This window comes from Chrysoperla carnea, chromosome 1 (genome assembly GCF_905475395.1).
Source record: "Chrysoperla carnea chromosome 1, inChrCarn1.1, whole genome shotgun sequence".
Lineage (NCBI taxonomy): Eukaryota > Metazoa > Arthropoda > Insecta > Neuroptera > Chrysopidae > Chrysoperla > Chrysoperla carnea.
In genome coordinates, this window is record NC_058337.1 from 49,622,863 (window position 1) to 49,650,276 (window position 27,414).

The 27,414-nt window shown below is 29.0% G+C and overlaps 1 protein-coding gene across 3 annotated transcripts in view; it reads right to left on the minus strand.

Moving 5' to 3' along the window:
• Nucleotides 1-11,611: 11,611 nt before the first annotated feature.
• Nucleotides 11,612-27,414, minus strand: part of LOC123306128 (serine/threonine-protein kinase pakD-like) — a 42,511-nt gene continuing 26,708 nt past the window's right edge. Inside the window, exons 2-4 of one of the 3 annotated variants that reach the window (XM_044888017.1) lie at nucleotides 20,490-20,980; nucleotides 14,165-14,375; nucleotides 11,612-11,788 (exon numbers count right to left, since the gene is read on the minus strand). In XM_044888017.1, the coding sequence (XP_044743952.1) occupies nucleotides 11,663-11,788; nucleotides 14,165-14,375; nucleotides 20,490-20,953 (801 nt within the window). In that variant the 5' untranslated portion in view covers nucleotides 20,954-20,980 and the 3' untranslated portion in view covers nucleotides 11,612-11,662. Of the gene's footprint in view, nucleotides 11,789-13,961; nucleotides 14,376-20,489; nucleotides 20,981-27,414 lie in introns of all 3 variants that reach the window. The other 2 variants (XM_044888015.1, XM_044888016.1) reach the window with 2 other exon arrangements.

Sequence of the window (27,414 nt, forward strand, 5' to 3'; positions counted from 1 at the left end):
TTTCTACTTGTTAGTACAATAAAAGGTTGTCCCTTAAAAAGTATTTTTTATTAAATTGTTTTTAACAGTGAAATAAATCGTCCTCGTCAATCGAAAATTGAACGTAGTGTATTACACATTCTAACTATTTGCTGCACTAACAATCACATATATATATCTACTCCTAATAGAAAATAATATTATACCCAACGGTGTAATTCTTGACCATATAAATATCAAAATATTTGTTGTACCACAAATTGATAAACATTTGTACACAAATTGTTTCATAGAAACTAAACGATATTTTACATACATTATTTTTGTTGTCAACATCCCTTTTTCAATGACGTTCTTATGTTCGAAATCCTGTATCGATAAAATTTAATTAGTGAGTTTTATTAGTGATTGACAGTTCTTATTATTTTTCGATCGGCTTATATTGTGTTTTGTGGGTATGACTTTTAGAATCTGCATGTTTTGCAACGATTTTTCTACCAATATAATTTGTGCTTTTTTACTCTTCTTTTTCTCAAAAACTGTATAACTATCCGATTTAATAACATAATCATTGGACGGAAGTTGCTTCATAATCGGCCATATGTTGTATTATTGGTATTGTCCAAAGAACTGTAATTCCAATAACTATTTTGGTTTAACTGCTGTAAATAAGTAGTTACATTTGCCAAACTTATTTGTGTTAGCAACCTGCGGATTGCAATACAAGTAGAAAATGGTAAAGAAAATATATTCCTCATTTTCACTTATATAAACCCAAAATATGATAGGAGCGAGGCAATGGGTTTATTGGGAGACTTGATTTTGGAAGTGCAACTCAGAAATTCGGATCCAAAAATAATAATAAGCGGGGATTTTAATGCACACATAGGATCACTCAATGACTTTGCAGACGAATTTGACAGCAAGATCTTTGAAAACTCTCTTATCTATTCGCATAGGCGGACATAATTAGAAACCGTTAACCAAAGAGGCAGAATGTTAGTCAGTTTCTTTGAGAATTCGGCCTTTTATGTCATTAATGGGCGTAGTAAAAGTGATCACCCTGCACATTGTACCTATGTCAGTAATTCGGGAAGAAGTATTGTCGATTTGGTTTGGGTGAATGACATGGCAATAGGGGATATTCTTGATTTTAAAATACTCGATTATATATTATCGTCAGATCATTTGCCAAGCCTTTTAACAATTAGAAACTACTTAAACAAAGAACCTTTTACGAATAAATCCGTAGATTATAAGCCAGAAAAATTGAAATGGGTGAATGAACATAAAGAAAAATTTGTAGAACAGCTAAACTTATCGACAATAAATGACTTGGATACGCTTTCGGTTTCAGATATGAACAATGCTATAATACATAATATAAAACTGGCTGCTAAAAATTCAAATTTATGTAATAGAAGTAGTAATAATAAAATTAAAATTCAGAAAAATCCTTGGTACAATGAAGTTTGTCTAGCAAAGAAAAATGAGGTTCAAGTATCTTTCTAAAAATATTAAAAATCAGGTTACTGCGAAGAAGGACGTCTAGAATACATAAAAATAAAGGCTGAATATAACTCGTTGTTGAAAACCCAAAAAAAAGCATACTTAAGCGATTTACAAACTAAAATATCTAACATACACAATGCAACCGAATTTTGGACGATTATAAACAAATTTCGAGGCAAATGGGGGACAACACATAACTCTATTCCCGCCGCGGAATGGGAAACATTTTTTAAAAATTTTCATAGGCAAACAGATATTAATTTAACTGTTGAAATTCCGACAAGAACAGACGACTATTTAGACCAAAACATAACACTAACAGAACTTAATACAATAATACACAATTGTAAAATTGGGAAGGCTGCTGGGCCTGACCAGATAACAAACGAATTTTTAAAGAATCTCACTAATAATTGGCTAAAAAAGATATTAATTTTATTCAATGAAACTCTAAATAAGGAAACTACTCCTGATTCATGGTCGGACTCGAGAATGAGCCTATTGTTCAAAAAAGGAAATAGAGACGACCCTAATAATTATAGGGAAATTTCACTTATGAACCATATTGCTAAATTATTTACAACTGTCATAGCAAACCGCATACAACATTGGGCTGAATGCAGAGGTGTCCTACAGGAATGTCAGTTTGGGTTTAGGAGGGGAAGGGGGTGCCAAGACGCAATATTCACGCTTAGCAGCATAGTAAATATAAATATAAGGCATAGTAAGAGCAAAGTTTATGCCACATTTGTCGATTTTCAGAAAGCATTTGACTCAGTACCACACTCTCTACTCTGGGAAAAACTATATAAGATCGGGATAAGTAGTAAAATTATAAATACGATGAGAAATTTCTACCGAAAAGCTAACTTTACTCTATCTCTGAATGGTGATAAAAGTGAAAAAATAAATATTAGTGAAGGAGTACTTCAAGGAGACTCTCTATCACCATTGGTATTTAATCTATTTATCAACGATTTAGAACAGTTTATGGCTAACAACGGGATCAGAGGTGTGAGAGTAGGTAAAATTGATGTTTTGCTAATTCTATATGCCGACGATTTGGTTTTGCTAGCTGACAGTCCAGGCATGGCTCAAAGAGCACTCAATAAACTCCAGCTCTATTGTTTGGAGAATGAACTTGATATAAACATCGAAAAGACGAAAATGTTAATATTTAGAAAAGGGGGCAAGTTAAAAACGTCATTATTCAAAATTAACGACAAAATTATTGATATCGTGTCAGAATATTGCTATCTTGGCGTTTAATTCTCTTCCTCGGGATTGTTCATTAAAGCTGCTGACTATGCTGTTAATAGAGCCGTGACAGCTATACATAGAATCAAGAATATAATGGTTAAATCCAAAATGCAACCCTGGGATGCCCGAATTCAGCTATTTGACAGTGTAGTGTCAACTACATTGCTATATGGGGCTGAGAGCTGGTGTTTACGATATCTCCGAAATATAGAAAGGGTCCAAGGAATATTTTTCAAAACTGTACTTGGTTGGCCACAAAATACTCCAAACTATATCATTCGATGGGAAACTGGGTGGGGTAATATTGCAGTAGAAGCATTAAAAAGGGTTTTAAGCTGGTGGGAAAGAATTTGGAAACTAGATGCCAATAGACTACCAAGAATATGTTACAATCAATTAATGTCACTTGATATAAATGGGGGTATGGATTGCAAATACAATTGGGTTACTCAGTTACAAGAGATACTTCGGGATCTTGGTTGTATAAACACATGGAATGAACAACGGGCACAAAGTATTAAAGAAAACAGCGAAATCATTCTTTCCAATTATCAAAGAGAACTTTCCAACATGGATAAAAATCTAATTTTGAACTCCAGTTACAGCCCTATATAGCAGTATATTTTGAACGACTCTGTAAAATACCTTAAAATGAATTTAAATTTTAGTAAGATAAAGCTAGTTAGCCAAATCAGAGACTCAGGGAAGCAAATCGTTAAAATTCATGCAAATGGCTGTATATATAAATGGAAACAAGAAGAACTCTGTATTATTTGTAATTATAAAAAGCCTGAAACACTTATACATTTTCTTTTGGAATGCCCGATTTATAAATCGATGAGAAACCACTTTATTGGCAAGTATTTAAATTCAAATTTTAACTACGAGAATAATTTCATGGTCTTGCTGTCAAGTTTGTCCCCAGGAAAAATAAATGATATTTTCCACTTTGTAAATGGCGGTCTTAAATTGAGGAGCTTTTGTTTAAACGAATAATTGCACTGTTTGCTGCATTTCATACATTTTGGAAATAACTCAATGTAGAAAGAATTTTCTAATTATTCGATTTAATTTTTGTTTTTATTCGAATAATATTTTTATACTTAGTCTAAGATTTAACTTTAAGCTTCAATTTATAATTAATAATGCATTTAATTTAATTTTTTACTTTATATATACTTTTTTTTTTCTCTCTCTCTTGTATTATTGTTAAAAGCATTGTTTAATATTAGTATAGAGAATTTGCCAACCGCTGTAAGCTTTATTGCAAATACGGTTACATTTATTATTATTATTATTAAATAAATGTAGTATGACGTCTTCTATTGAAAATATATTAAGAATCAACTAGTTGACAACAAGTTTAAAATAAATAAAAATCGTTTTGAACGACAACTCAGAAACAAAATCGAGATAACCACAAAAGAGAGCTTAGTTAAATTTGAAATTTTATTAAACACATTTGAAAAAATCGAAAAAATTCCAAAATTTTTTGAGAGATTCCATTCTATCTTCGAGCTACCGACTGTGTTCTTATTTTTGGGAACTTTGCCAGTTATTTTTTAAATATTTATACTTAAAATAGTTTACCTTTCTTTTTGAGAAGGATCAATTGTCTAATTGTTACTCTCTGGTTCCAAGCTTGGTTTGAAAATATTTTTGGATATTTTTGTACATTGGATATGGGACAGAGGATATAAAAAATTAAGAAAATGGCCTTGATACAATAAATAACAATTAACAAGTTTTTTTTACACCATTATTTATTAAAACTTTCAATTAAGTTTTAATTAATTAATAACATTTCTTTGTCAATGTTTTCTTTATGAATTATTATGTTTTGTTTTTTTTTTTTTTTACTTTACACAAAATTATAAGCTTACATTTTACAAAAAAATATTTACCTAGGCATTTATATTATTTATTTATAAACACATGTAATGTTCAAAAAAAGTGATTTCGTTACAATTTTATTATTTTTATTAATATACCAGTTAAAAAAAATTGACTATAAAAAGGGTCGGAAATTTATTTACAAAAATCTTTTGTTTAACAGCTTATCTCGCCATAAAATATATACAAAACTGCAGGGCACATTTATCAATTTTTTTTCAGTTTTGTATTATTTTATCGTTGATATAAACGGCCATCAAAGCAATCAATTTTCTCGGGCCATTTTTCGGACTGTAAGTACCGGTGTATAATAAATACAATTTTTGAGCTAACCAGTAACTCAAGCCTACATTGAATTTTGAGGGCAAGTAACGAAATTTGGTATAGCTATGCATTTGACTCCAGTTTTCGTTGCACGAGATGTTACCACTACCTTACGACCATGGCGGGTTAAAATTTGATTGTAAATATCTAGGAAAATGTCCAAAAAGTTATTTCATGTATGAATTACGTCACACCATTTTCCCTCCCTCTTCTATGCTCCATTTTCATTAAATCTCTGGCTCGGGATATCACACTGTGATACTTTCCCTATCATTATTACAAGCCTTAAATCAATGTTTATTTTTACATCAATCCATATAACTAAACAGGAAAATAAACTTTTTTTTCATTTGTCAACAGAGTAGTGCACCAATTTGTGAAATTGCCATATTTACCCCCCCCCCCAATCTTCTTGTTATATTTATCTTTCTTGTTATATTTATCACAAAGACTCACGCTTAATGCGAGAAGCTATATGATGGGATGGCCCCTTTTTAGTCTAAACACTATTTTTCTCAGGAACCGAGTAATGAGCAAAATTGAAGAATTGAAGTTTTTGTGTGTATAGCTTCCATCGTCAGCGCCAAATTAACCAGAGGGTTAGTAGAGTCTGTAGCTGCGAGCCCCGCAGGCAAAACAAAACTAGTGAACAGTAATAGAAATACTTAGTGACAATTAAGTTCTGTTTAACGTGTTCTGTTCTCGTTTCCAAAGTAAATATTTTATTATGTTATTTAAAATTAAAAATAATTTTTTGGCCCTTGAGAGGGCCTCTTCCCTTCAAGTCCCAAACTCCACCAAGGCTCAATCCTGCGCCGCCCATCGTGAAGTTTATGCAGAAATTATCGAAACATCACTTATTAATTTTATGCCTGCCCTATTTATTCCTGTAATCCTCAATCCAGTAATTAAGTTATAAAAATTTTAGGGATATTCTGTTTTTTTTTTTAGAGGGATGGATGCACTTTTATCCTTCATAAATGCTGATATCAATATATTTTTAATACACATCTGGAGTATTATCGAAGTTTTTATCAAATTTTTAAATCGCTTTGTTCGAAAACTAAAAGGAGTTTGACATAACTATGGTGTCGTATATCTCCCACTATATTCACCTTATAGACTTCTAAAGAAAAGTTACTAGTAATAGAAATAAAAATAATCGAATTGTTATCAAAAATAGCACATCTTTAGAATAATACATGTATATACCATCTGCAATCAGAAAGACTTGCCATACTTCGAAAAAATTACAACCTTGTAAGTATTAAAAATGAGAAATAAGTTTGCAGTTTTAGAAATGCACATTTTTTTTATAAAAAAGAAAAGCGGTAGGCATTTTACACACGTAGATAAATAAGGACTGTTTTACTGTGTAGTAGTGATTTGGCGGATAACGTTACAATATATAGATATTTTAAATTTCGCAAATAGATTAAGAACGTCCGTATAAACGGTCCGTATCCGAATTCTCGGATCTACATTTTTCCTGATCCATTACGACAGTAACATATATTAGTGCTTATATTATGTATTCAGCCTGGTTGTGTGATTGTAAGTTCATAATAACATGCATGATTAGTCTTTCTGATAGCACCTTGTATATATATCACATTGCATTAAATCACATATAATTATACAATACCAATAAGTTTATATTCCTTTAAAAAGACAATTATTGCGTAAGCATACTCAAGCGAAGAAAGTATTACGTGTTTCGAGGCTTCAAAACGTACTACTTTCAACTAACCACTATTTAATCATCGTTCTCATCCGTGGTAGCTGTATAATGGTATTGCGTTGGTTTCAAAGCTAAAGGTCCACGATGCGATTCAGAGAGGATGTGAATTCTTTATGATCCACAGTACGTATTAGTGATAGGATTTATTGATTAAGATACTCAGGGCCCGATATAACTATTTTGCCGCTCCGGGCAAAAATAATATTTGCCGCATAACGCACATAACATATACAGCAGGTTGTCTTTAAGTAGACGTATGCTTGAAACTCGATAAAATACTTGATAAATTTTGAGGTTCAATTAAAATCTCACCCTGATTCATAACTGACAAACATCAGACGAACGCTTTAAATTACAAAGTTCTTCTTTATAAACCATTTTGCCGCTCCGGTTTCCCGACTCACCCCCCCCCCTGGATCAGGCCTTGAACATACTTTATAACCTTTATGTGTGTGTCTTTATAAAAACGAGGTTAAACCATTTTTTATTGAGAATATTCTTAGAAATACTGCGTTTTGTTTTTCCATGAAAAATTTTTAATTTCGTCATAAGTTTAAAATTTAAGAATGTTTAGGTTATTTATTATTTATTCCTGACCACGTGAAAGAAATTAAACGCAATATTTTTAAGATTTTTTTTTAAGTTTAAATTTAAGGTAGCAATTACAACTATATACGTACTATGAACTAAGTATTAATATTATTTCCAAACACATTTTAAAAAGAAAGTTTTACAAAATTGATAATAAAATTTATTTGAAAATAAGGTGATAATTTTTTTTTTTTTTTTTTGTAGTATAAATTTCCGGTACGAAGGAAATTTAAGTTAAAAATTATTTACATATTAATTATTTTAACACACATTTATTATTAAATAAAATCAGTTCCAAGTTTATTTACTAAATTTTTTAATTACATAAAAAACTAAAAATATCATTAGGATATAGGCATAAAAAGAATTCTACCGTATTTTTTTTTCCACAATTTCTCTACTTTTACATAATTCTCCTTTTAAATGGAACATTTTTTTTTGCAGTATTATACTTTAATTACAATGTTCTGCTAATTAATTATCATTTACAAAAAATCCTACTGTAATATTTTTCTACTCCATTATATTTCTACTTTCAGAGATTTGTACTTTTATCTTTTAATAATAATATTTCTACTTTCAACAATTTAAACTTTTAAATATTCCTAATTTTAAGGAGTTGCAATATTGTATAATTCAATTCTACAATTTATCACTGTGAAACAAAAATTCCTAAAATATTCATTCTGGCCAGGAACGGATATGAATATCCACTATTTTGTTGTGCACCGTTATAATTTCAGCACAAAAATATAAAATTTTGGGGTTAAGATTAATTGAAAAATTAACGCTAGATTTATAAAACGAAGAATTGCCTGCCCAAAATATATGAACACCAAAATATATGATTTTTTTTGTAAAACATTGTAGAAATAGATTTGATAGAAATATACATCTTTGAAAGTAGAATTATTTTCGAATAGAAAGCACGAAGTGTAGAAACAATGAATGATCTATTTTATTATTTATAATTCTTAAAAAGTACAAATATATCAGAGTAGAATTATTGAAACGTAGTTTTAAACAAGTAGAAAAATTGTGGCGTTGAAAAACTTTGGAATAGAAAAATCTCTTTTTGTTTCAGGATATATGACAATTACATGTTTATATAATCATATCATTCCTAATTGGTCCAAATGAATTAGATCATTCTGCAAATTTTACATTGGTCGAGTATTCTGGTCGTTTGAATGAGTCAATTAAATGTGTTATAGCAGGGATGGCGTATACATAACACGTGTGCCAAGCTTGCACGCAAAATTTTTCCAGCACATTAAAAAATTTAATACAGAATAAAAATAAACAATATACAAAACAACAATTGGAATATCTACTATTGTTTTTTTCGAAATGATTTTATGGCGATTTGGTAACATAAGTATCATCTACAAGAGTTATTATTGAGCATGCTTTTTGATAATTCTGTACGAATTTTGACTTTGAAGAAAAGTTACAAATGATAATAGTTCATAACGGACAACGTGCGGTATTCGATTCGACCCGTCGCATCGAGTTCAATAGTTTAAGTGTTTCAAAAATATCAACTTATAGGGTAGAAAAGTTGTTCACGGAAAAAACGAAAAAGAATCTGAAAACACATTTCTACTATCAAGCTACCTTTTATGAAAAATAATTTTGTCTTCTTATAAAATTGTAAGACATCGTAAGATTAAAATGGTAAGACGATAAATTGTTGTAAATTTTATTTTCTACAACTTATAAAAATTTTTATTTTAGTAATAATCGAGAAATTCTCAAAAAAAAAAATCTACAGTTAATGAAGTTCACGAATTTGTCATCAAATTGAACTTTTCTCTTAGAAATTACTAACTCGACCAAGTAAAAAGAATTCAAAAGAATGATTCTCATCCGATGACATAAACAGTAAAAACTTTCTGTATAAATAATAGACTCCAATACAACATATTTCAATAAATATTTATATAAAACAATATTTGTTTCAATTAAAATTTTAAAAAATCTCACTAAAATAAATTTTACATACTAGTATTAAATAGCCTGTACAATAGTACAGCATTAAATATGATGTAGGTAACACAAGTAGCCGATAAGTTTTAAGTGAAGATATTTTCCAGACATTTTCCAAATATACAAACGGAATTTTATTTTCGTTGTATTTTCATTAACTAATAATGATTATTATTATACTTAACATTTATATTTGTTATATAATATTTAATCAGTTTTTTACAAATTACAAGAATACTATTTATCATATTAAAAAAAGTTTACAATTACAAGAATACTATTTATCAAATTAGAAAAATCGTTAGAGATAGAACAAAAGTTTAAATGTAAAAGTTAATCCTTATAAAAAAATTAACAACTTTTATTTAAATCATTCTTTCGTAAACATCACTGTTTACCCGTGAGGGCACAACTTTGGAAAAAAAATTCGATGTTCATTTTCTCCAAAACTATAAAAAAAGTGTGTTGAACATTTTTAGGCTAACTAGTGGTTTTGTGAAACATTCTAGAAAAACAAAAAAGAATTCCAGAAAATACTTTCGAAAATTTTTAAATTTTTGAAAGTATTTTGGAGACCTCCTCAAGGGTAAAAAGGGATGTTTAGAAAAAAATATTTCAAACAAAAATTGTTTATTTTTTTATAAGAAATAACTTTTACATTTAAACTTTTATTCTATCTTTAACGGTTTACAAGATGGATATTTTATCATTTGATTGAGAGAGAGCAAAAAAACTAAATTTTAAAATTGGCATATCTCGGCCAATTTTGAAGCTAGAAAGTCGAAAAAAAAAAACAAAAATACGTACAATTAAAGAAGCTAGAACTTGACCTTTTTTATTTGATACATAGTTTTTTTGTAATTTTTAAAAAACTGATTTAAACCCACAACTACCCTCCAAAAAAAGTGATTAGGCTCGCCTCTGAGAGGTCGACTTTTTTTTACGAAGTTTTTACAACCTAATAAGCAACTGAGGAAAATTTTAAAGATGCATTAATTTTTTCTTTATTACTATGATATTTTATTTCATTTTGTTGTGTTATTCGATTAAAAATAATGGCAAAAAATAATGACTTTATATCAGCTAGTATTTTATTAATGACTGTTACTTTTTAACTTCCCGCTAAGAAAATAGAGAAGTTATTGTTTTCACCCCGTTTTGCCAAAATCGAGTTTTCATCAGATCTCGACGTTTTAAGGTGTCAGGAAGCTTCCCTGACTACTTCCGCGAGGGTGTCTGTATGGCTGTATGTATGTATGAGTGTGCTCGTGTGTGTGTGTGTGTGTGTGTGTGTGTGTGTGTGTGTGTGTGTGTGTGTGTGTGTGTGTGTGTGTGTGTGTGTGTGTGTGTGTGTGGATGTATGTAAACCTCTCATAACTTTTGAACGGCTTGTCCGATTTGATCGGTTGGTGGCATTCGAAAGGGCTTGACCAAACTTAGATTTTGAAGCCTATTTGGACCGATTCGAACCGATAGATTTCGAGAAATCTCAAAAAAACAGCAAAAAAAAAATTTTTTTAAAGTGGTTTTTTTTGAATAACTTTTAAACGGCTGTATCGATCAATTCCAAAAACTAATCAGCTCTCAACATCAAAAAACCACGTCCCGGTAAAAATCGGTTGATTCGTTCGTGAGTTATCGTTGACGAAAGAAAACCCAAAAAAGCGTTTTTTCGGAATAACCTCAAAATTTTTTGTTCTATCAATTGAAACTTAAAGATTCTTCATGAAGCTTCAAAGACTGCGTCGAATGTCACCAACCGCGTGAAAATCGGTTTATTCATTCTAAAGTTATCGCGATACTTAGCGGGAAGTTACAGGGATGACCTGCAGGGTCAACCGTTTTCCAAATTTTTATATTTAAAAACAGCTTTTTTAGTTTGGACATGTTTTATGAAAATCGGTAAAACCCCCGACACAAAAAGAGAGGTGTTATAAGTTTGGGTGTTTATTTGTACCGATTTGAATGCAGTTTTTATTTATTATTATTATTATTATTTTTTTTTAAAGGTAATTTGATCGAGAGTGTTGTTAGCTATGTTTGAAAAAAATGTGAGTGGAGGTTCTTTGATCATTTCTTCGTTTTTCACTTCTGTAAAGTATAAACGCTTCCATAGTCGTTCAGCTTGAATAGTGAGAATAATTACATCATATTTAACGCTGTATTATTTCACATGTAAAAAGCACATTTTTTATGACGCCAGCATCGAACACCCAATTAATTTCAAATTAATTTGTGCTATTTATATTAATTTTTTTTTTTTTAGAAATAATTTCTCTTCATAACCATATAAAATAATTTTTTAAAATCATAACCCTGTGTTTTTTTACAATTAAATAATTCGGTTTATTTCTGTCTTAATAATTTAATTCACTAAAAATACCTAGTTTTTGTTACATCTTGCATTTCATGATAAGCCCGACTTGATATATCATGAATCGGATGTGGATTTAATTCAACTGGTGAAACTGTACCTATTTCATAAGATTTTGTCACCATCTAAAAATAAATTCAAAAATTATAGAAAATAATGATAATTATAAAATTTTTTATTTTATTTTTTAGGTCGAGTCACATATTTGGCAAATATCACACAATCATCAGTTGACATGTAATATTCGAATTCTGACATCAATGAATAATCAAAAGTTTAAAAGTGTTTAAGCTACTACAAGGTGAATGAATTCTTCGGAGACCATAGCATTGTAAATGTGGAATAAAGTCGGATCATATTTGGTTTGTGTAAATTTCGAACAACTTGACTACGTGTGTACCGTTTGGAAAATATTGGTTGAATGTTTTCAGCACAGGAAATGTGACCAGGTTGTTTCCTATTTGGTATATATTTTTATACCAAATATACCGCCGATTCATATAATAGCAGTAGTAAAGTACTGCTTATCTCACGTATACTCAATGTCAGAAAAAATGCTAGTTTTAAAACATTCTAAGTGTTACTATTATAACATAACATATGATGAGTACGCTTAGAATGTTTTAACTGTAGCATTTTTTCTGACAGTGAGTATACATATATAAAAATAATAAACATGAGTGCCAAACATTCGTCATGTGAAAAACGTCTGATTAATATTTCATATAATGTCCGCTTGATGTTTTCCACATAGCGAACACTAGCCACATATATGGCTCGACCTGTATATAATGAAAATTAGCTTCGAAACATAAAAAGCACATGTAAACTTTTAAGCATTTTTGTTAGTTAAGTTAGGCAAAATGCTGTATAGATGCTTTATTTAATGTTAATTAAAAAATGATTTTTTTTTGTTATTTTTAAGTATTTCAAACATTTGTATTGCATGATTAAATATTATACAGTAGCAAAATAATTTAAAAACACATAACATGCAAATTCGAAAACATTAAACAATAAAATTTGGTAATATGAATTAATAAATGCAAACAAGTCAATGATATTGTTGGAAGAATTGAAGAGAAACCTTTTCGAATGATTGTTTTTTTTTATTAAATGCTATTTTTGAATAACTAAATGATTTTTAATTTAATAATAGATTTAGTAGCATTAAAGACACATGTGAAGGCACCCTAACTAACAGGAAGGGAGAATTTCAGGTAATTTGTATTTGAATGTTATCAATATCAATTGTTGTTTTTAATTCTGCATCCAAAATGAAATTATACAAGATAGAAATACAGAATATATTGGGGAAAAAATTTGCGATTAGAAACCAAATATTTCATGATTTGTGGCCAAGCAAGGTAAGCAGGGAATATCATACCGTTATCGTTTTACAGCCAAAAATATTTGTATGTAATCTTCTAAGGTTTCGCCCTGACTATTCCGTAGGCAGAGATTCTATGCTAACTAGTGTGCGGTCTACAATATATTTAGAGTTGATTTTTAGGCAACGGCTTCAATTTGTCTGTGTAAGAAATAAATTTTTTTGCAGTAAAAGCAAATTTTCAAAAGTTAATTGAACTAATTACTCATCGAATTTCATAAATTTTTTGTCAAATATAAGATGCAATGTAAGAAAATTATACAATATATGTCACTAACACGTTATCGGATCAAAAACAAAATCACCCGTATTCCGATAGCAAATACAGCATAAATGATGAACCTAAACTGAATTTTTGAAAAGAAGCGAAATGATATGTATTTTATTAATGAACTGAATAATTTTTATGCTTGCAGGGAAGTGAGTTTGCAAAATATATATTCGATTACATTCGTATTCCAAAAATTAGAATTACTTTATATAAGTCAAAGTCCCTCATAAAAGATACTTTTAATAGCTTCTGTTATCTCAACTCATTATACCCCTTAACATATGCGGGCGAGACTGTATACTTCAATAGAAAGAATCGAAAAAATTATACGAAGTCGCGATTTGAACCCAGGTCTTCCAGATATCCGGTCTAGGACGTAACTAACTCCGTTACTCCTGTTCTATGGGAGTGACTCAAATTATATGTAGCGTCTTTAGAGTGACTCAAATTATATGTAGCGTCTTTAGAGTGACTCAAATTATATGTAGCCACTTTTTTTACAGTAAGAAATCTTTCTCAGGATATTAATGTAAATATACTTTGCAAACTCAACTCTGTAGCGCCTACACTAATATGAATATTGTGCATGATTAATAAATTTATTATACAAATTGATTAATTTATTTTGATTATTTACTTGATATTAAAAAGTGATTATACTTTTTGACATCGCATTGGGGACTTGTTTACATTTCTACAAATTTTTTTACAAGGCACACAAAACACAGTTGATGATGAAGACCCCTGATGATGTGAGTGACCACGACGTTTTCGTTTTCGACATCGACATGGACGCCCACGTCCCTTAATATGATTTTTTTTCTTTTTCTTTTTTCTGACCTTATCTTTTTTATCAAAATTTGTTGATAATGATGATGACGATGGTGTTGTTGTGATTTGTGTTGCATTTAGCTTTTTCACTAAAATTGGTGTACTATCATTTTGATAATTTATTATTGATTTTGGTAATGGTGGATGATGATACGTAGATGTAATACTCGCTGGTGGATTTTCTGGAATAGGTTCATCTCTCAAATCTTCATCGCTATTACTGTAATAAAAAACAAAACATTTATTTTCATGGAATTAATAATAACAAAAACTAGCAGAATTCATCGTCATAGCTGCAGAATACAAAATAAACTCAATTGCCGGGAACCAAATAATTGTCATTACATTAAAATATTTGTCATTGCATTAACCAGATTTTATAAAAAAATAAATAAATTTTAAAAATCAAAAGACAGTATATTGTGCCAATTTATTAGATAAAATTTAGCAAATTAATGTTTTGTAAATAGAAGTCGTTAATGACCTCGATGTTAAAAAGCGACTTTAAATAAATAAATAATAATAATAATAAAAGACAGTACAAAAAGTAAATTTTAAAGAAAACAAACAATTGAAAACTCATTTTCACCTTGATATCTTTTATTAAGTAATTTTATAAGCACCTATACTAAAATTTTGTTCGTAGCATCTATATTTATAAGCGTTACAAACTTGGTACTAAACTTGGTATACCTTGATATTACATATATACATGGTATAAAAATCAAATTGCGTAAAAATTGAACTTTAAATAAAAACTTAAAAGGACACTAAAAAAATTTAAATAAAAGTTTTTTTCTTCATACTTAGTGTTATAAGCGGTTTAGATTCCCTTGTAAATTAAATATAAAATTTTAAAAATTCATTGAACAGTAGGTACTGAGATATATTTACTGCTATGAGAAAAAGTATTTATTTTCTCCACATTCGCTTTTTTTTTTCGATTGGAATTAGAAAATAATTTTTTAACTCAGGTTTTAAAAGTACATATTTTTTATATTTTTGTGTTTTAATAATTTAATCTCTATGCCTATCCAAGTTCCAATCTTTTAATTTAAGTTTCAAGAGTCAGGAACAACAATTAAAAATTTCGTTCTTAACTGAGTTGATTAGTTATAAATACAAATTTCAATACACAAGTATAAAACATATTGCCTATGTTTATAATAGAAGAAATAATAATATTGAAATTCTATCTACGATAATACCGCAAAGGTCTAAAAAATCAACGTCTTTTGTATCAACCACTCCACGTTAAGAAATTCAACAAAAAGCTTCATTTATATAATAATAATAATAATAATGGGGTTTAACCTACGTTTCAAAGTAGTGTTTCTTCAGTATTTTCTAACCGAGAACGGAAACAATCATAATTTATAAATCGACTCAGATTTTTAAAAACTCGATTTTTAAAAATATAGCTTGAAAATGGTAGCAATGTTTTGAATTTCTCAAAATTTTTTAGCAATATATTTTCTATGGTTCTAAATATACATGGTTTTTGACAACAAGCAGCGATATTGCAAGAAGGTAAAGCAATTTTAAGTAAACAACAGGGTAACAGGGATGACGATATTGGAACAAGTCAGGGGAAATTCTCCCTTCTCCCTTGTATCTGAATTTTTGATTGATCTATTATTACCAAAATACTATTGGATTTATGAAAATGTTATGCCGAGATTTCTAACTTGCTCTTCTTTAAACCATTTCACTCTCTTAAAAATTCTAAGAAAGCATTCTAAGGAAAATGTAGACTATGTAAATCGTAATAAAATTATCCCTACGTAAACCATTAACTGCTGTTTTCTCTAGAATTAGTGTCTTCCTTCAATTTGAACTTCATGTAAAGATCGGATTGAGTGTGGTATATAAAGTAGATGATAAACGTTGGTAATGTCAGTGTAAAGTTTTATAAAACAATTTTACAAACAATTTTCCCTAAAACTAAGGAATAAATAACTAAGGTCTCTGGTAGTCTGGTATAGTAACAATTATTATTTAATTCGCCATCATGTAGTTATGCCAAATTCAACCTAGTAAGTTTTAATGAATGCGATATACATAAATTTAATCACGTACAAATTTCATGCTTTTAAAGTTACTTGTTTTTTGCATTACATTCATATTGAAAAGAAAAGTTTGTAGTATTCAAAACAAAAGAAAGAAAAAAAATCCACCTATGGCAAGCATTTTGATAAAACGAGTAAAACAATAAAATGTGGTAAAGTGTGAATTTGACTACCCCATTGAAAATGCCTTGCATTTTACAAATAGGCTACAAGCCCATGATAAAATTTTAGGGTGAAATGGCCCACCAGGAAATCTGTTGAAAAAGATGCTGCTATTTGTGAAAGTAAGTTTAAGCACCGTGGCGGCAATTTTGCGCGGTACAGGAGTGTAGAAGAAAATATGAATGTCACACTCCTTGGTATTTCACCCCTGCACCAGCAAATATGTGTGGCGTTGCTGGATACTAACTCTGCATAAGTTATGAAGGCCATCTCCTCTTAGCAAAGTTTTATATGTAATCTCAATGGCGATACCCACGTATGACGTCACTGGTGGATATCTTCCTCTTTGTTTAATTAGGAATTTTAAACGTTAATATCTTTCATACTAGTAAAGTTGTTTAAAAACTAACATCACTTTTCTATCCATGAAGTGAGAATTCTGAAGTGATAAAAAACATTTAGTCCGATCCCCTATCTTTAGGGGATCCTACTGCAAATTAACACACTACCAAGAAGGTGCAAGATATTTGAGCAACGTGGGTAGAGACAGAAGACATATTATATCCAATTTTCGCGTACATCGTTTTAAATGGAACTTCAAAAGGATGAATGCTGAACGTGTGTGTGTTTTATGTGGCAGGCTGGGCTGGCAAGTGTAAAGCATTTATGTTGAAGGATTGTGAGGGTACAGCTAGATTTGTAAAAGATAATGTCAACGAAGTCAGACTGTTTTCAGCATTATGCATACTGAATGAGTATGATGGAGAAATTTTACCCGTCATAATAGAAAACTTAAAATATATCTTCGACAGAAGGCAAGCTTTTCTTTAAAATTGCCCACGTCGTTATTATTTTTTACTTAAAAATTGAATTTATTAGATGCATGGAGAATTATTATACCATGTATATGAAATATATCAAGTTTAGTCCCAAGTTAACGCTTAAAAATATTGATGCTATGAACAAAATTTTGGTATAGGTGTTCATAAAATCACCTAATTAGTCCATTTCCGGTTGTCTGTCTGTCGTCTGTCTGTCTGTCCGTCTGTTATCACAATTACTCAAAAACGAAAAGAGATATCAAGCTGAAATTTTTATAGCGCGCAGAGGACGTAAAAAGTGAGGTTAGGTTCTGAGTTTCCAACATAGGTCAATTGAGTCTTGTAAACCGTTAGAGATAGGACAAAAGTTTAAATGGAAAAAAGTTTCTTAAAAAAGATTAAACAACTTTTGTTTGAAACATTTTTTCGTAAACATCACTATTTACCTGTGAGGGCACAAATCAGGCGCAAATTGTATAGTATATATTATATGGGTATATCAGTTATATGTGTGTGACAAGTATGTATGTGTAATGTGACAGAGTAATCAACACTGTCTAAACAGAATATTTCAAGAATTAACTCAGTCAATTGTTTGTTTTTACTTGTTTTTAATTTATTTTTTTAAAATTATATTCATAATTAATAAGATATTAAAAAAATTTGCAAAAACTGTTCGATTCCAAGACAAATTAGCTTGTGACATGTGTTAAAATTTCGAATTAATATACTTTATATAATATAATTTTATAATTAGTTTAACACACTGGATTTGCGTCGCACCCAAAATAATACAATATTATACTGCATATTATAATACTACTATTATGATTTATTTAGAATTATTATTTATCAATTCTAATAATTTATGAATTAATTAATAGGTAATTAAAAGTGTATCAATTAATTTTATTTATTATAGATAATTAGTTATTGATAAATTAAACTTCATTTTTCAAATAACATATAAGTTGTATGATGTACAACTCATACATCAATATTCGAAATAAAATAATTTTTTTAAAATTCTATTTTAGTGTAAGGTGCATAGACTTCTCCACTATAAGGATAGTTTCACCCAAGGCCTATCAAGGTTCTATCAAGGCAAAATCTCAAAATAAGTAAAACATCTAAAAAAAGAAAGGAACTTGAACTTTAAGGATCCTTCATTAGAAGTAATATAGATAGAAATTAGATACTTATCGATTAGTAATTAGTAGTACTCCCACCTTAAATTTATTTACAACTAATCGGATTATAATTAAATGATAAACTAAATTATATTAGCTGTACAAAATTAAAATGAATTATGCAATATTTTCAGTACTGCTACACATTGAAGAAATAAACATGTGCGAACACAGATATCAATAGATTATTATAACTTGGTTTATTATATTTAATAAATGTATATAATATATTTAATTCAGGTTATTGGGTCATTATTATTATCTTATATTAAATATGTATAACATTTAACTAACTGGTGTTAGGCAGCTTCACCACCTGCATTTATTGCAAGTGCAATTTTTTATCTCAGAAACAATCAAATATGGTAATTTTGAAATTCGATTTTTTTACTAATAATCTGTAATTTATTAGTAACCATATACCTACCTATTATAAAAATAGTCAATTACTTATTTTATGATTTTACTAGAGTGATACCCACCCACTTCGCTAGGTTTAAAAGTAAAGATTGATAAAGATTGCTCTTGCTTATCCCTTTTCTATAACACTCGAAATAATTGTGGGGATTGGTTTACACAGATAAAATATATTATTTTTTTAAATGTACTATAGTCGTAATTATTCATTGAACATATCAGAAAAGATGGCCGTGAAATATTTTATATAGACTATTTTGCAGGTCTCTAAGTTAATAAATATGTCAAGGTAGTTAGATTCTCTATGATATACCTTTTTTTTTATTATCAACATTAACAACAGAAACAGTAATAGTTGCATTTGTAAAAACTATTTTTTTTTTCTAAATTATAAATTAAATATTAATTATGATTGCGTAATGATTATTTCTTACTATCCTAAAGCTTACCATATATGTAGAGATCCCTAATGGTATTTAAAATTGAAAAACAGTTGAGAAATATTTTCCGTAACTTATGTGACCAATTGTAAACCCTTTTAATGTTAAAGCAATCTCCTAATATTCAGCTTTAGCTCTCCATTTGTGCAAGCTTGGGGCATGTAAATCTGTACATATATGGTAAGCTTTAAGATAGTTAGAAATAATCATTACGCAATCATAATTAATATTTAATTTATAATTTAGCAACAAAAAATAGTTTTTACAAATGCAACTATTACTGTTTCTGTTGTTAATGTTGATAATAAAAAAAAAAGAAATGATATATCATAGAGAATTTTACTACCTTGACATTTTTATTAACTTAGAGACCTGCAGTTCTAGTTACTCTTCCCCACGTTTACATCTTAATAAAAACAAGTGAAAACAAACAATTGACTGAGTCAACTGTGAAATACCCTGTATAGAATTTATGGAATGTCATTGCTTGTATTATTTTTTAATAATTAGAAGAGTTTAAAAAACCAATTATTGGGGCCTATCGACCGCCACATATTTGGTTTTCAAAAATTATCGAAAGTATTTTTAAAAAATTTTTTCGTTGCTCGAGAATTTTTTTCAAGACATTAGTTGAAACTACATGCAAATTTTCAACTCGAACCAACGTTGCTCGTTTACGAACTCAAACTCACTTTTTACACCCTGAGCACGCTTTAAAAATTTCATGTTAAAATCTCTTTTCGTTTTTGAGTTATGATTTCGGACGGACAGACTAACGAACAACCAAAATATTTTTGTGGGCCTCAGTTTGTTGGTAAGAAAAACACTATAAATGATTACACAAAAACCTCTATTCCCATTTTGCATTATTCCCAATTAAAATTTCGGATGATTCAGTTAGTGAATCATTGATTCTTTTAGTGAACCATTTAATCATTTAAAGATTCATTGATTCATTGAATAATTGATTCATCTTGTTTTGACTTCTTCGATATAGCTCTTACTTGCTTTGGGATTTTCAAATGGTTTGTTATAAAGAAATATTTTTATTTACAAATTTAGAACCCCCGTTACATCATTTTAGGGGTTAAATTTTCAAAAATCCATTCTTAGAGATTGCCTATGTTATAACAATGTACTAAATGTCAGGCCAAGCCCTTCAGTAGTTTGAGCTATGTAGTTGATAGATCAGTCATTCTCATATTTATAGAAAATAGATAAAATTACTTACTTACCTCCGTATATCACAGTATGTTCGTAATGTTCGCCATCCACATGGTTTATGGCAACATTCATCAACAATTTTCATTTCAGAATGTTGTTGTGATACTTGACTATCATCTGATTGATAACTATTATAAATATTAAAATGTCGATTTGTAAAATAATTATTGTTATTGTTATTGTCATAATATGTTGCACTATCACGTCCATGTATTGATGGTGGAGGTGGTGGAACATCATCTGAATAACCATTATATTGTCCTTTACATACAATTTTAATTATTTTTGGTATTTCTTCACCACAATATCGACGATATTCAATTGGTGTTTGTGACGATTTATTTATACATGTTATTAATAATACTATTATTATTAATTGTATTGATAATGTTATTATTGATTTATTATTTTGTATATTATTATTATTAACGTTATTTAAATTAATTAATTTCACTAATTTCATCGTTTTCGTCATTTCTTGTTACTATACTTTAATGAGTATCTGAAACAAATTTGAAAACAATTTATTAATATTTATTTTTTCTAGCAAATAACGCATATCCTGTGGTTATTTTAAAAATATATTATTTAAAAAATTAAAAATACATACAAATATTATAAAACACACATAAACACACCCATTGAAGTTAAATTATTCCACCCTGGTTAATTATATCAAATCTCTATCAATTAAAATTTATTCAAAATTCATATGCCCAAAAAGTGAATGTCATCAAAAAATGTTTATTTTATTTAAATATAAATAAAACATAGAAAAAAATATGTTGAAACAATTACAAGTGCGAAAAATTGTCTTACTTAAGAAGCATTAAGGAAAATTGAAAAAATTACAATTTTTATCAGAACTTCGATTTGTCTTTATAAAAGACATCACAATATTTCTAAACCAGCTTGATAGGTTATACATGTAGTTTCAAACATCAATTTCTCGATAATTTTTCTTATAGAAAAATATGAAAAACAGCATAATGTGAGCTATTATTGCATAATTTTTTAGTTGCAACCCAAATTTCTGGTAATGTACTGTTTCATCGGTTTTATTTTTTTAACAAAAATTGAATAAAAAGAAGAAAAAACATTTCTTTAGGAAAATGAAGGTCAGAGCGCCACAGAGACTCTTTCGGCTTTCGAATGGTGAGCGGTAGACTTCTGTGTGATGATTATTCCAGAAGAATTTAAAGTTATAAGGCTCGTACGATATCGCAGAATAGCTTTTCTAGAGAAGAACAAGCTTGCCAATGGTAATATCGGTTTTCATGCTAGATAATTATTGCATTGGCGTTCACTTTTTAATATTAAAAAAAATAAATAGCAAAATTTTTAACACTATTTCAAATTTCGGCGCAAAGCAATATAGAATTATAATTACTTTTGAGAATTTTCAAAAAGTTGAAAATGCACGTTTCCAGTTGAGCTATATCCGGTCAAAATTCTGTAGTGAAGAGAGTATAAAAGGTTTGTATTTCAGACTGTTGTTAGTCGGCGAACTACTACTTTTAAATAATATGTAAAAATCTAATAAATCAATTCAAACGAGGGTTTCAAAAAAAACGCTAAATTCTAAACAAATTATTTGCTCGCAAAAACTATTTTTTTGAAAAAAAAAAAACTTTGATGGGTAGGGTTGTATAAAAATCCGTCATTTTTCAATCTACTACTTAACAGACCTTAAAACTTCTATAAATAACATGGGCAATATTTTATTTTAACAAATTATTTGCTCGCAAAAACTATTATTTTTTTTTGGAAAAAAAAACTTTGATGTTTGGGTTTGTATGAAAATCTGTCATTTTTGAATCCACTACTTAACCGATTTTTAAACTTCAGCAAATAACATGGGCTATATATTATTTTCTAAAAAATTAGAGTTCCACAAAAAAAAATTAAAACCCAAAAAACTTTTAAATTATGGACAAAAGGGGAGACAATTGAGGGCAGGGGAAGTGAAGACTATAGCGCGGTAGTCTTTGTTTTTAAAGTTGAAATTTTCCTGTGAACACGACATTCATTGATTATTTGGCGGTTCGAAGTTCGCCGGGTTAAGCTTTGTATTACATACGAACCACACTTTAGTTAAACGAAGTAATGCGTGTATTATACGTACGTAGAAGAGTGCAATTTTCATTTCAATTATTATTCGCGAAATCATTATTTCACAAAATTTACAAAGTACCTATTTAATCAAATACCACGTAAACATTCGTATTAATGAGAGTGCATTCATTATACAATAAGTCAAAAAAATTAAAAAAGTTTTTGTAAAAATTTCAAAAACTCAAGTTCCAAAGATTTATTTCTATTTATTCCAGTATATTATTAAAACTTAAAATAGAATTTTTTTTTACATAAATTTAAAATTATTTCTTTACAAAATATAATAATACAATAAAAAAATACAAATGATGCAAATATTTTTTTTAATTTAAGTACTCAGATAAACTGTACATTTAAGCACCAAAAAAATTCTTTGTTTTCTGGGTTTTTACTTTACATTAAAAAAAATTATGTTTGGGTTTTTTGAAACTCCGTGATGTTTACTTTTATCGATTTTTAAAAACGAAATTGGCTTCTGCAGTGATATCTTCTCTTCAAAATTTTTTATCCATAATACATTGTTAAAAGTAGATAAAAATTATACCAATTTGCAATATTTTTTACTTTTTTATTTTTAAATATTTTGACATTTTATATTTTTCTATTAAGACCCAACCCAGCCAATTTTTTTTCCTGATCTGGACTTACTGCAATAGCTTATACCAATGGATTATTTAATTTATACATTTTATTAAATGTCCGCAAATGATGGGTTTGAAAGCTATACCATCTTTTATACAATCAAAATCCGATCGTTTCAAGAATATTTTGCGTCTTCAAGATATTTATTATAAATTACAATATTTTGAACAACATTCAAGATATTCAAGAAGTTTCCAAAGATGGGATCAAATTTTAAAACGCCAAAAGTATGGTCGAAATCTGGACAAAGTTTTATTGGTATATCGACAAATTACTAAATTATATATTTTCGACAAATTACTAAAACTACTACCCAAATCATTTAATTAAGAACACTTTTTCAGTTATTCTACTTGATTAGTATATGTATGTACAAATAAAGGATTTTTTTCCCAGTTTTCAAACAAAGCTTTTGTGCCAAAATTTTAACGCAACCAAAGAAACTTAATGTATATCTTGAATGTTGTCTAATATATAGCTCCTAAACGGATGAACCGATTTTTATTTTGTTTTTTCTTTTTTTTTTTTTTTATTAAAGTTTTTTAAATTTTGTAAATTACACTTGTTAAACTTATTAATTTAATTGTATTCTTTAATTTATGGAAACATATGGAAATGAATTTTCCGTGTGTTACTATGAAGCAATGACCTCTAGTATCCAAGGAAAGAAAGTTTAGTGGAGACATCTGCCTTAAAATTTATATTCGCTACCATGTACGCTAGTTTGTAACAACAAAGCTCGTGCAGTCTATAGAATGTTAAGATAAAAATTTTAGCACAATTAAGGTTAAACGAGTTCAATCTTCATGTAAAAATTTTAAAAAATATTTTTGGTATAAAGAATCGCACCATAGCTCTCTCTCTGCATTTGTATTTGATCACTTAAATCTTATATCAATGTACCTATAGGGGGCGTCGAGATAATGTTTTCAAATTCTCATATGTGGTTCGGAAGTGAAAATAGATTAAACTTTCCATAATTTTATTTGTATTTTCCAATAAAAATAAAATAAAATGCATAGCTTATGAACTGGGCCCAATTTTTTGCGAATTAATTATATCGAGTCAAAATAAGTAAAAAAATCTTTAAAAGTTTTTTTTACCATAACAAGAAAGAGCTATAAATTATTGTTTTTAATTTTGACTAAATATTATCAGCAAAATTGAATCTGTTATAAGGAAAATTGTAAAAAATCCTTCTATCAGATTGACTACATTCAGACGAATAAATCGGGCGTTAACATGCAGTCGAATACTGTATGCAGTTGAAGCTACGGCTGCATATATGCAATTTGTCTGGAAAAAGCTTCAGCTTTATATTTGCAGAGAAAACATTTCATATTTGTATTTTACAATTTTGAACGTAAATGAATGTAGGTATAAGAAAAAATGGACGAATGGACAATAATAACTAGGTTCTTTTTCGATAATGGTACTTATCGATATTTTTGAGTAATGAGTAAGCGATGGAAGATGAATAAAACTTGACTAATGAATGAAAGCTTTATCTTTTTATGATGTTTCATTTTCAAAATTTTTGGCGATTTGTATCTGATTGATACGTGTCTTATATCAAAAGGTCGATCGCCCATTATTAGAAATCCGTGTAAGAAGTAAACAAGTAATTTTCAAGCGGTGTTTGAAAGGTATTAAGTTATTCGACTTTCAAATGGCAACCCTCAAACAACTTTCAAATTTGTCCAGTCACACAACTGTGGGAGAAAAACTGCGACTTTTTACGTGGACTTACATTGATTTAAAAAGAAGTCGTTTTAATAGTTTTTTTTGTACGTTTGAGACGACATATTCTCTGGCACGTGGCAGTAATTAAAACGGAGACAGCCCTGAATACTGATAGAAGTATCTTTATACCACTGAAATGGTTTCTGGATGGTCAAATGGTAAAGTGGTTACGCGTTGGTCCGACGAATGCTAAATGTTCCAGGGAATTAAAAAGACGACTCCCCAATAACGGTCATTATGCAGCGGATATTTGAGCGGGGCCTTTGAAAACACCTAAGCGAGTCACAAATTGGCCCAAATACAGAGACATAGTACTTTAAGGATAATAGCTCAAGTACTCGCCAGTGTACCATCAATCGAATTGCTAATCCAAGTACGGCAAGAGATATATAAAAAGTTACATAGCAATGACAGTACCAATCAGGAAAATTGGGTGACAAAATCCGAGATCAAGAATAACACAATATTAAGATTAATGAAGAGTGGCAAACTAGATGGGACACGGGCACAAAGGAACAAAAGATAGATAGGCACAACGCTTCATCCCCGATGTCACGCAGTCACATAACAGTATAAACGTAAACTTGATCTCACGGTACACCATCTAACGCAAGCCTTAACCGGTCATGGTTTTTTAACCATGAATATCTAGAGCGATTTAGAAACTAGACGAAACAGCTTACTACCACTGTCGACACTATATCGACGATGCGCACCATACCATTTTCGATGGCACAACGGCGGAAAAAGACTTGGGTACTTAGCCAAAGTTATTAAAAAAAAGACCACCTTAACAAGAAAAACATAGTTCCGTTGATGCTGATGAATGAGACAAATGTTCGTAAGTGTACAAAAAAAGTCGAAGCGAATTTTTCAAAACACAGAATGTTTGTCTTAAAGAACACTTTTGAAATAAGTCATTTGAATCCCTTCGTTTTATTAAAAAATCGTAGCCACTGTCCTGCCTAAAAGGGCTGAGTGAGCAGTATTACGTTAAACGATTCGTATTAAAATCCAGTTGAACTTATAAAAATTTAAGCCCTTCATATTTAGTCTTATGAACGTAATTTAATGGTTGCCTAACTTTTGTCTGGTAACTTTTGTCTTAAGTCTGGTAACTTTTTCTCATCACTGTATGATAATAATAATCAGTGTATGATAATAATCTTTATATTATACATTATTATTTCAAAGATAAACAGATGATAATAGTACTTATATTATAAATTATCAATTCGATTGATTATTATTAAATAAACAAGGTAATTTGAATCAAAAACAGTAGCCATATTTTAGTAAATCAACCATAAAGATGTTAACAATCTTAACAAAATAAATAAAAAAACAACCATGGTATACAATATCTTTGACTTCTATATGAATTATTTAGGCATGAAACCAAAAGATAATAATATATGATTAGGTATACTATAAATAAATAATACATAAATTATATAAATAACTACAATATTATAAACGAGTAATCTGTTTTTGCTATGTGCTAAAGACAAAGTTTTGACTATTAAGATGGGTTTTTTTTTACTGTTCTTTGAAATAATTTTGTGATTGAGAATTTTTAATTTAACGACTAGAAGAAACTGATATTAAGTTTTTTTTTAATTTTAGCAGCTTGCAAAATGGACGTTTGCTTGTTTTTCTTAGCCAGATGCTCAAATGCAAAAACAAAACAAAAAATGAAAAACACCTAAAATTTGGAAACACACTGTTTTTAACACGCTTATATTAGCTTCACCTGTATGTATGAATGTATGTATGTATGTTTGTATGTTCGTATGTAACTCTCTAATATCATACCCCCATGCATAGGACATCATCAGTTATATACATTTATTATACTACCGATAACCATACTATACATGTATACTTAGAACAAGCAACAATCGTGTTTTTTAGTTTTTTTAAACTATATTCTTATTTTATTTAACATGTCTTGAAAAGCGGGAGAGTGATCAAAAATATTTCGCTACAAAATGCAAAGGATTCAAAGAAGGCGGTTTTAGTTTTCGAACGATAAGAAAAAAATTTCAGTGCGATAATTATTTCGAAAGATTTTATTGAAGTGTCAATTATAAATCCAGAAGTATCAAAAAGCTCGAATGACAATTTTATATAGCTTAGTTACAAGAAAACAAGAAAAATAAACAAAAGTTCGATGTAATTTTTAAATTTTTGGTACGAATGTAATTTTTAAAATTTTGGTACGCATTCTAAACTTAATTTACAAGGGATAAAATTAAACAAAGATATATATATATATATATAGGTTAGGGACGTCATTGCCCGATATCACCTCAGGGATACATATAAAATACACACGAAACTTTGTTTTGCTAAACGAAGGTGGGCAACAATCTTTGATTGCTTATATCTTCTTTGTTTTATAAACAATACTTATTTTACTTTCAAATTTTGTCA